Consider the following 11,310-nt stretch of genomic DNA (forward strand, 5'->3'; position numbering starts at 1 on the left):
ACAGTATGACACGTCACTAACGGAGGTCACAGAGTACTTAACAGCGTACTTGTAGCGCTGTAAAACAATGTTTCTAAATAGTATATATGCGATAGTAAACGTGTTAGATTAATGGGGATAGTACGTTGTTTTTGGTTTGAACTCGAGACCGATAGGTCTCGAGTTCAAACCAAATTTCATGTTCTAATCGCCAGTATAGCCACGAAAAACAACTTACTATCCCCTAAGTGTAGCGGTAATCTGACATCCAGTGTACCGGTAATCTGACATCCAGTGTATCGGTAATCTAACATCCAGTACCGGTAATCTTACACCCAGTATACCGATAATCTAACATCCAGTGTACCGGTAATCTAACATACAGTGACCGGTAATCTAACACCCAGTGTACCGATAATCTAACATCCAGTGTACCGGTAATCTAACACCCAGTATACCGATAATCTAACATCCGGTGTACCGGTAATCTGACATCCAGTGTATCGGTAATCTAACATCCAGTGTACCGGTAATCTAACATCCAGTGTACCGGTAATCTACCATCCAGTGTACCGGTAATCTAACATCCGGTGTACCGGTAATCTAACACCCAGTATACCGATAATCTAACATCCAGTGTACCGGTAATCTAACATCCAGTGTACCGGTAATCTACCATCCAGTGTACCGGTAATCTAACATCCAGTGTACCGGTAATCTAACATCCAGTGTACCGGTAATCTAACATCCAGTGTACCGGTAATCTGACATCTAGGGTATCGGTAATCTAACATCCAGTGTACCGGTAACCTACCATCCAGTGTACCGGTAATCTAACATCCATTGTACCGGTAATCTAACATCCAGTGTACCGGTAATCTAACATCCAGTGTACCGGTAATCTTACATCCAGTTCATGTGTAATGTGCATTGGCATCAGGTTACATGTGTGATTAGAAATTTTCAATGAATATTTGAATATAGGTAAATGAAAGTGGCCTCCCATTGCCATTTGATAGTTTACATGCAAACATCCTACTGCTGAAATCTATGATGTAAACCTTCACCAACGTCCTCGCAATGTAAACCTTCGTCAATGACATCCACGATGGAAACCTTCATCAACGACATCCGCGATGTAAACTTTCATCAATTAACAAAAAATACGATGTAAACCTTCGTCAACGACAATCGCGATGTACACCTTCGTCAACGACAATCGCGATGTACACCTTCGTCAACGACAATCGCGATGTACACCTTCGTCAACGACAATCGCGATGTACACCTTCGTCAACGACAATCGCGATGTAAACCTTCGTCAACGACAATCGCGATGTACACCTTCGTCAACGACAATCGCGATGTAAACCTTCGTCAACGACAATCGCGATGTAAACCTTCGTCAACGACAATCGCGATGTAAACCTTCGTCAACGACAATCGCGATGTAAACCTTCATCAACGACATCCGCGATGTAAACCTTCGTCAACGACAATCGCGATGTACACCTTCGTCAACGACAATCGCGATGTAAACCTTCGTCAACGACAATCGCGATGTAAACCTTCATCAACGACATCCGCGATGTAAACCTTCGTCAACGACAAACGCAATTTGAACAGAGGGCAAATCAGAGAAAGACACTTCCTCTAAATAGGAACCGTGTTTGTGACTACATTAATAAACATCGAGCACATCAACAACATCAGGAAACTTTCCCTCGATTAGATCATTATGTAAACCATAAAAGCTGGCCTTATATTAGACATTTAAACTCTACCGTTGTCGATGTGTTTCAACTGCCAATTGACCTATTCATCATTTGTGGAAATATTACACCTTATTTAGTTATGGAGTTATAAGAATTTATTATAGAATATATATATTGTATTACGACGTACATGTATATTTGTAACAAATTTATCATACCTTGCAATTATTTTTTTTAATCAAATTAATTAGTAGTGATCGCATAATATTGCATTTGACATATTTAAAAACAACACGTAATGAGACCGTGTCGGCATGCTTTGTAGTGGAACTGGTCATCTGTCCGTGACAAGTACGAAGGGTCGGGCCGCTTTGTAGTAGCGTTGCTCACCTGTCAATCCGACACGCCTGCTTGGGTCGTGTGAACACATCGAGTAGTTATCAGAAGGTGCTGGTACACGTACAAAAACACTAAGTTATCGTCAATCCACAGGACGAAAGCATATCAAGCGTAAGCCATGGAAGCGACAGTTAATGATCAGGTACGTATTTTGTGAAGTGTTTTTTTTAGAAAGATAGTGGTTAAAATTAAGAAATTGCACAATTATCATGACACATAAGAATATTATCAATAACATTGTTGTGTACCTTTTATGTTGCATCCTTGAATCATGAAACGAATGTTCTAGCACAATCGACTAATTCCTATATGAACGGTAGAGTTTCTTAATTAACATTTATTAATAGATATACCCGTCGTAAGGCTTACCGTGGTTCATTATGCGTTGTTTTGTCTATTTTGAGTGATTCGTTATACATGGGTACGATTCGATCGTCACAGAGGAGAATTGTTATTACTGGCGAAAGCATCCAATAATCAATGTGAAATTACGTTGGGTATTACATTTTCATAATAGTTTTTCACTGTTTGTATGTGTGAATTAGTCGAAGTTCCTGTTTTGAGAATATCCTCATTACATATATAAGTATAATGTTTTGTACGTAACGTTAGATGAATTATCATTACTCTCTGTATACTCTCTTAATCTGCATTTCATATAAATCATGTCTAATACTATATATCTTTTATTTCATTTCAAAATATTTTATTCAATCAAGCATTTGAATTAATTTACATACAATATTTTATAATAGAGATAGAATTTAGATATAAAAATGGATTGGACAACAGGCTAAGCCTATACATGTCCTTTCCGTACTTCCGTTATCATAAATATTATAAATAATCTTAGTGGTATTTCTAATACATGTATCTTTTATACCTATAGACCCTAGGGCGTTTGGTTAATGACGAACTTTAAATTGTGGGTACTGGTATGACATTTGAAATTGCGTATTGTCACTTTATATAGTAATTGTTGATTTTTTATAAAACTTATCTTTATATTATATCCCATATGCTGCCATTTGTAAATACCATATCATACATGTTTATGACAAAGGACGTTTATTAGTTGTATAACTTTTGTCCGATTCCTTTTGAATATCTTCAAATAAAATAGGTTAAAACTAAACGAACTTTAGCGTGTACGGCCTGGGAATCGAGAGATGTGTACATGTAGTCGGAAAGAATCACCTGTGACAGCTAGCTTTGAACTTCCTAACGACTATAGTCTCGGTAAATGAATTAGCTGCGTGTACCATATGTTTATATTTTCCCCTTTTCAGCAACTCTCTCAGTCTACGAGTCTGTCGACGGAAACTTTACCGGAACCATTGTTCGATCTGGATCTAGACAGGAAATATATGTGTCCAGTTTGTTTATGTGTCCTGAAGGAGCCAGTGCAGACGTCTTGTGGACATCGCTTCTGTAAGGCGTGCATAAGAGGAACATTCGACCTACCGACGTACGTGTGTTCACAGTATGTTTGTAAAATAAAACGGAGAGCGAAATCTTTGTAACATACGTGTATTGTATAGTACAATGTAGTGTAAAAAATGAAGATCCATAGAAATACTTTATGAACCCGATACTCTGTATTCAGGTTCGAGAATAAATAATGTGAACAGTTTCGGGAAAAAATATCACAAATTTGCTTTCTGGTGTTTCTTTTTTTAGTTCCTGTCATATTTCATTAAAATGAGTATTTAGAAGGGGTTTTTTTATTCAGAAATGGAAATAGCAACCATGTTATATGATATAAAAATATACTGGGATAAAAGTCGTTCTAAAATAAAAAATGCAGATTATTAGTTTCTCTAAATGTACATGTATATTAATTTGAATCTGGACTAGTATAGGACTGTAAGCTCATGTGTTATTCCTCGACATATTTTTGTGATATGCAGTTTATCCTGTTTTTATGTGTAAGTGTATGTTTTTCTTTTTAAGGGTCCGAAACAATATCCGGGTACCATTCTCGAGATGTCCCGTAGACAATACGTACTTCCACATAGAGAAAGAGGTGAGTAACTATCGGGGTTATCTATCTTGTCCCAGCCCGGCGCGCGCCAAGACATACTACATTTATATATTGGGTGTATTTTAACAGACGCGTGTATTTTATTCTAATAAGTATTAACAGACGCGTGTATTTTATTCTAATAAGTATTAACAGACGCGTGTATTTTATTCTAATAAGTATTAACAGACGCGTGTATTTTATTCTAATAAGTATTAACAGACGCGTGTATTTTATTCTAATAAGTATTAACAGACGCGTGTATTTTATTCTAATAAGTATTAACAGACGCGTGTATTTTTATTCCGTGAAGTAATGGACTAGATGGCGTAACATGAAATAATTGCATGTATAATACGACAATGTAATTGGGACAGCATGAATGTATTTAATGATTTGATAGAATGCTCTGTTGTTGTTTACATGGTTTTGTTGTTTGTTTACAGTTATTTTCCGACAACGCCATTAAGCGGGAAGTTCTGTCATTAAACGTCCGCTGTCCTAACATTCAAAATGAATGTGGCTGGAATGGTGAACTGCGGAACTACAGCGAGGTAATTAAGATATAACACCATGTAACCTATAAACAGCTACACACATGCGATGTTAATAATTTAAGTTTATCACCAGTACAGAATCAATTAATATCCTCTACACCGGAATCAAATATACAAAATAAATAATGATTGATAAATTAATTGTGATAACATTTCAGAATTCAGTTTTATGATAATATAAAAGTTGATCCACCCAATGCCCGTCTAGTCTATTTTTTAAAGTTGTCGATATCGCTTCCCATGGCAGATTTGTCCATATTTTGACTACACGCAAGCTCAATAAAAAACAAATTCCGGATGTCATGGATAATTTTTAATTGGCCATTGTCCTTAATTGCTTTTGGACGTTGTTGTTCCATATTTTCAAAACATCTACTGTCTTACCATCACAGAAATTGTTCGTAATTTTGAAGACCTCAACCCTGTCACCTCTGTTCCTTCTGAAGGCCATTGTTGGTAATCCAAGCCTCTCTGCAGAGGACATTTCCTCAAATCCGTGTGATTGCTCTTGGTTTCCCTCCGTTGCACAGCCTCGATCATTTTTAACGTGCAATATATATAGTACCTAATAAGTTGGTTCATCCTTTATATATCATAGAGATCATTTCAAAGTGACGTCACTGAAGCCAACATTAGTTATGCTCTCATGCTTTGCCACTTCTATCAAGGAGTTGTGTCTATAGATGGAGACAAGTTGTCTCACTGAGTAAATGTAACAATAGACAAAACGAAAGTCAGTGTCAATATGGGAGAGGGAGCAATAATGACACAGTGGCTGGGTTTTGATTTGAGCATCAAGAGAAAAGCAAATTCGGTAAAAATGACTACCCCGGCCCATGTGAAGAAAATGGACGAAAATGAATCTTCACACGAGTTACGTACGTGGAAAAGGCGAATGGCTATTTTTGAGCCCCTATATCTTGAGGAATATTATCGAACGTTGTCTCTTAAACCGTAGTATTCTACTGACTTTACAGTTTATCTATTTACAGGGAGTCACTTTAACATTTTTAGTCACAATACCTCGACTAGATGACGAATTTAAGCACTAGGACATTCCGTATTAGAGTCGGTCTAGAGGCTAATGTTTTATGCATCTATCGTTTCAGCATGAGCGACAATGCATGTATAAAGTGATTTCCTGTGAGAACGGATGTGGAGTGCGCGTGATCCGGAAGGACATGTCCCATCACCAGGAGGAGTGCTCCCTGAGGATAGTTTTCTGTCCCCACTGTCAGAAACAGATGGCTCACAATATCATGTCGGTAAGTTTACTGGCAAAGCCCCACAAATATGAACACACACCTACACTAAAATACATTTTAAACCGCTACACATACTTCCACGTAAGAAATGGTTCTGTCAAAACAAAAAACTGAAAAAAAAAAAGGAAAAAAAGTTATAAGAACTTGATAACCATATATTTTTCACGGACATCCCACCCGTGTAATACCCCCATCACACTAGGTCACGTTCCCACTACGTCCAACCACGTCCTGGAAAAAATTGAAGAACGCAATGCGAACGCAGAAAGAACTTGTACAACGTAGTAAAGACTCAATAGAGACCGATAAGGACGTGTTATGGTCTTCATGGACCTGGAGGACGTGAACAAACTTTGAGCATGTTAAAAAAAAGCGTAGCGAGGACGTGGTCCAATCGGGACGTAGTAAGAACGTAACAGGGACGCAGTACCAGCGGTATTGACGTGGTAATGACGTAACCAAAACCCAATGAGAACTTCATTGACGCAGTGGAAGCGTAGCGCTGATGGAAAGGATTGTATTACGTTCTCATTGCGTTGTCAGTGCGTTCTTGCTACGTCAATGTACTTCTTATTGCGACCTCTCTACGCTTGTACAATGACCAAGGTACGCCAATACCACGTTGTTGATGACCACGTTAGGTTTCCAGTACGTTCTTACGGTGCTCATTAAGTTTACGACACGTCTGTCACAGGTTACCACCACGTCAAAACCACGTCCAGAGGATCGGCTGTATAAATACTCATTTCAAGTTTAATTCATTATCACTTTCGTTCAAACTACAAAAGAAGATGGTTACAAGTTATCAAGAACTTCTCTGCCCTGCCTGTACCAGTCGAAAAATTCGGTTCTTCGTCATAATCGTTGGTTGCTTCGGATGCAACAACGCTGGCAACTGGTGGTGGATTTTTTAGAATTTTACCTCTGCCTCTCCCACCACGGCCTGTCTTGGACTGTCCGGATTTTCTCGGCGGCATATTGTGAATATTGCAGGGGAATGGAAAAAAGAAACAAGTCAAGTTGTATTTATAGGGAACGGGCAAACGCAGAGAGAACGTAGTAATTACGTAATGCACGCGTAGAAAGATCTTTTTGGACGTAGTAAGAGCGTATTAAGAACACACAGAGCGTGGTGCACGCGCGAACATGCGCGAGATAAGGTCTTAGTGGAAACGTGTAGGACGTAGTAAGAACCCAGCAAGGACGTAATGAGGGCGTAATATGAACGTGACAACTGCAAAATTCTCCATTTTTGCCACGACCCCGCTGCGTTTCTCGAAATTTTAAGGACGCAGTGCGGTCTTCGTGGTCTTTGTCTTAGTGTGATGGGGGCATAAGGACACATACCGGTACCGACTGTGAACCTTTTCAATGATCCTTCATTTCACGATTATGTTTCATGTAAGCTCCAGTGTCGTAGCTCTGGACGAACGGGCGATTTCTGATGGTCTCCATCAGATAAGGCGGTAGGTACATTCTGTACATGCTGGGTATGATTATTCGTTCTAGTTCCCTAAATATTACTCCGCCGAAACTGGCCATAATCGCAGACTCCGACATTTGTTTATGGTCAGCTGTCTACGTATGAAAACCCGAGGATTTGATCGATTTCACACTCACTTTGAATTATGGCGGCTACATCATTTAATTCATTTCAAGTCATGAAGTATTATCAACTGTTCACACAACACAAACACACAAACTTGTGCTCTGATGCAAGCTATTCAGTAGATAATGATAAAGTAAAAGAAAGTAATTTAACCTATTTTGGGGTTACAAACTTTAGAATTTCAGAAATTTATTTAAGGATTGAATGTTGCTTTGGTCGATTTTATGGGGTGATGAATTGAGTTGCTTGAGACAAATATTATTTGTCTTAAGAGCAACTTAATTCATCACTCGAAGAAATCGACCAAAGCAACATTCAATCCTTATATTTCAATTAACACTTATTGTTCCTAATGAATTGAAGAGGTACAAGTCTTCGGACAGTTATTAGAACTAGAATACAGTTTGGTAATGATCTAAATGACGGACTTTTTCTATTAGCACAAACCATGAGACTTACATAAGTTCTAGTAACTGAAGACTTGTACCTCTTCAATTTATTAGGAAAAATGCAAAAATATATGGATTGAATGTTGCTTTCATGGGGTGATGAATTGAGGTGCTCTTGCATGAGACAAATTTATTGAACTGGGAATGTTGAAACATTCAATCCTTATTTGAATTCTTTTTTTTTGTTTTTGTTATACATTTATTTCTGTCAGAAGTATTTTCTCTCACCTTTCAGAAAGTGTGAGGAGTTTTGGGGTAAAAATGACATATTTAGGTGAATTTTGGGAATTAATGATATTGCGAAATTTGATACTTGTTTCGCAATGCATCAATATTTACACAAGTCTGTATTGTTGACAGGGGTCTTGCAGACTTCTATGTGGAGGTTTTTTGTTTGTTTTGAAAAAGAATACTGCTATATTAGTGACTTATATATGGCTCGAAAAAACAACTTATCTGTGACGTTTTGCATTTCCACTTTATTGTCTACGAAAAGACGACAAGTGACAAAAGAAGTAATGACCTTTTCCTTGTCACGGAAACACGTGTTTTCTATATTAACGTTAGATATTGTAGCCATTGAATAACGTATTTTTTTTTCACACAGAAACACGAGGTTCTGGTGTGTCAGAACTTTCCTGTCCAGTGTTTGCAGTGTGGTCAGGTCGGGATCAAACGGAAAGACATCGGCAGTCACATGAGCAAGGAGACCGGGGACTGTCCAATCACAATCATCGACTGTCCTTTCAAAGTGTATGGCTGTCAAGTAACGGTAGGCTTTTCTACCATGGTTAAATTAAACCATGTTTAAACTTCCCTGCGTGCTTTTGACTAAAAGTCCCTATTTTGGCGATTGTGTGTAGAATGTAATTTTGTTGATTAGATACAGATAATACCTTACAGGCCATTCAGGTGAAGGCTTTACCAGGGGAACATACTGATATCATAACTCGATTTATACAACTGATGCATATCAAATTTGATATTGCCGTATTAGAAAGTTAACCCATTTCCTACTACATGTGTACACACGACTTGATCATCAGTGTTTGTTTATTTTTGCTTAAAGTAAAGCACTCTGTACTATCCAAATGTTGCATTCTTAATTTCCCATTTAACGTATTTTCATATTTTAAAAAGAAAAACGAACAATGACTAATTGTAGATCTGTTTTATGTTTACAGACTACGAGATTATGTATGGCATCCCACCTCGAAGACAGCTGCCACACCCATCTCTCCTACGTGATGGACCATGTGCTGACACAGGATCGACATATTGCCGAGCTGGTAAATGAGGTTACAAATATTCGCCAGGTGTTGTTGCAGCAAAGAGAACAGCAACTATCCATCGACGAGTTTCCCGGAACTGCTGATGACACTAATGTTGTCTAACTCGTTTACAATCCATTTTTTAAATCATCATTTCAGACTGTCTATAACATCAAAACTTGAACAGCGTCGGGCTAACGGTAACGTCAGAATGTCTAAGATATCGTCAGGCTAGCAATAGTGGTAAATATGTCGACAGCGTCAGATTGTCAATAGCGTCACACGACAGACTACAGCGTCAGATTGTCAATAGCGTCACACGACAGACTACAACGTCAGATTGTCAATAGCGTCACAAGAGAAACTACAGCGTCAGATTGTCAATAGCGTCACAGGACAGACTACAGCGTCATATTGTCAATAGCGTCACACGACAGACTACAGCGTCAGATTGTCAATAGCGTCACACGACAGACTACAGCGTCAGATTGTCAATAGCATCACACGGCAGACTACAGCGTCAAATTGTCAATAGCGTCACACGACAGACTACAACGTCAGATTGTCAATAGCGTCACACGACAGACTACAGCGGCAGATTGTCAATAGCGTCACACGACAGACTACAGCGTCATATTGTCAATAGCATCACAAGACAGACTACAGCGTCAGATTGTCAATAGCGTCACAAGACAGACAACAGCGTCAGATTGTCAATAGCGTCACACGACAGACTACAACGTCAGATTGTCAATAGCGTCACACGGCAGACTACAGCGTCAAATTGTCAATAGCGTCACACGACAGACTACAACGTCAGATTGTCAATAGCGTCACACGACAGACTACAGCGTCAGATTGCCAATAGCGTCACACGACATACTACAGCGTCAGATTGTCAATAGCGTCACACGACAGACTACAGCGTCAGATTGTCAATAGCGTCACATGACAGACTACAGCGTTGCTTCTAACTGTCAGTAGCGTCAGACAGCCTTTCCCGTCATAGTGCCAGTAGCGTCAAAATATCAGAGGCGGCAGACTGTCCTATCGCCCGACTGTCCGTGGTGTCAGCCTGCCAATAGCATCCGACTGCCATTACCGTCGGACTGTCTGAAGCGTCAAAATATCAGTAGCGAGATTCTGTCATTTTTGACCCACTATTAGCAGTATCAAATGACTTTGGCGCATTGCTCTAATATGATTCTTTAAACAATTCATTAGTATTAACCAATGCAGTGATTGATGACGGCTTGTCATTGGATCAATATATTCGTTAATGAGCTTATGTTTTATTTTTAGTTTCCAGCAATTATGTAGTGAAAGTAATTTGATTTTCAAGTTTTTAGTCTTTTTTCAACGTATTCGTTATGCTGAAGTATCTATCACAGAACATAATGTTAAAACTGCTGGACATGAGGTATCTCCAAGCCATCTCCGGTTTGTGTTCAGTTGAATTTCAAATCGTTAAGGGAAAAAGGAACATGGTCAAATCATATTTTTATAACAATGCATGTTAACGTTGGATGTTGCGATGATGTATGGTATGTATAAACAAATAAAGCATGTATAAACATCGAGAAAGGTGGTCATTCATTTATACGGTAGAAATGAGCTTCAATACTTCTAAGAAGTGTGTTAACTGAGTATATACGTGGTATTAGTGTGACATTACAGGCAGACTGTAGTCAAACATCGGCATTTTGTGAATATCAACAAGATGCTGTTTTTTTTTCGTAAAGTACTTGCCAGAAATACACGTTTTGTGCTAAAAATCTTAGTCGATTCCACTTTATGTAATTTATCAAACTTATCACGAAGTTTTCGTTTCCATTGTTTTAAATTTAGTCTCATTTCATTAGAATATCAAATACTGCCGGTTTTACTGAAGAACCATAAGGGAACCCTGCGTTATGATATACACTATCCCAATACATATAAAAGGGCGTTAATAAAGAATAACACATCCACCATGCACATACAATTTACCAAAGTTTCGGAATAAAAAAGCCTTATATAACAAAGTGTCGGAGTAATATACCA

The 11,310-nt window shown here is 38.5% G+C and overlaps 1 protein-coding gene across 3 annotated transcripts; it reads left to right on the plus strand.

Moving 5' to 3' along the window:
• Positions 1-2,146: 2,146 nt before the first annotated feature.
• LOC117327240 (TNF receptor-associated factor 6-B-like) lies at positions 2,147-10,851 on the plus strand. 3 transcript variants are annotated; one of them, XM_033884143.1, is made up of 7 exons: positions 2,147-2,235; positions 3,383-3,576; positions 4,047-4,119; positions 4,563-4,670; positions 5,783-5,938; positions 8,604-8,768; positions 9,181-10,851. In XM_033884143.1, exons 1-7 carry the CDS (start codon positions 2,212-2,214, stop codon positions 9,388-9,390), a joined length of 930 nt encoding a protein of 309 aa, XP_033740034.1. In that variant the 5' UTR covers positions 2,147-2,211; the 3' UTR covers positions 9,391-10,851. The 3 variants fall into 3 exon arrangements, with proteins under 3 accessions (XP_033740034.1, XP_033740051.1, XP_033740042.1); XM_033884160.1 differs by having other exon boundaries at positions 3,383-3,561; XM_033884151.1 differs by having other exon boundaries at positions 2,179-2,235; positions 3,395-3,576.
• The last annotated feature ends 459 nt before the right edge of the window (positions 10,852-11,310 follow it).

The sequence above is a fragment of the Pecten maximus genome, chromosome 1, assembly GCF_902652985.1.
Source record: "Pecten maximus chromosome 1, xPecMax1.1, whole genome shotgun sequence".
NCBI lineage: Eukaryota > Metazoa > Mollusca > Bivalvia > Pectinida > Pectinidae > Pecten > Pecten maximus.

What these genes read in the sequence shown, in the direction of transcription:
- LOC117327240 (XM_033884143.1), top strand. Translation starts at nt 2,212, where the DNA reads ATGGAAGCGACAGTTAATGATCAG. An exon ending in ACTTCCACATAGAGAAAGAG is followed by an intron (nt 4,120 to 4,562) that starts GTGAGTAACTAT and finishes GTTTGTTTACAG; the next exon opens with TTATTTTCCGACAACGCCAT. An exon ending in TGGCTCACAATATCATGTCG is followed by an intron (nt 5,939 to 8,603) that starts GTAAGTTTACTG and finishes TTTTTCACACAG; the next exon opens with AAACACGAGGTTCTGGTGTG.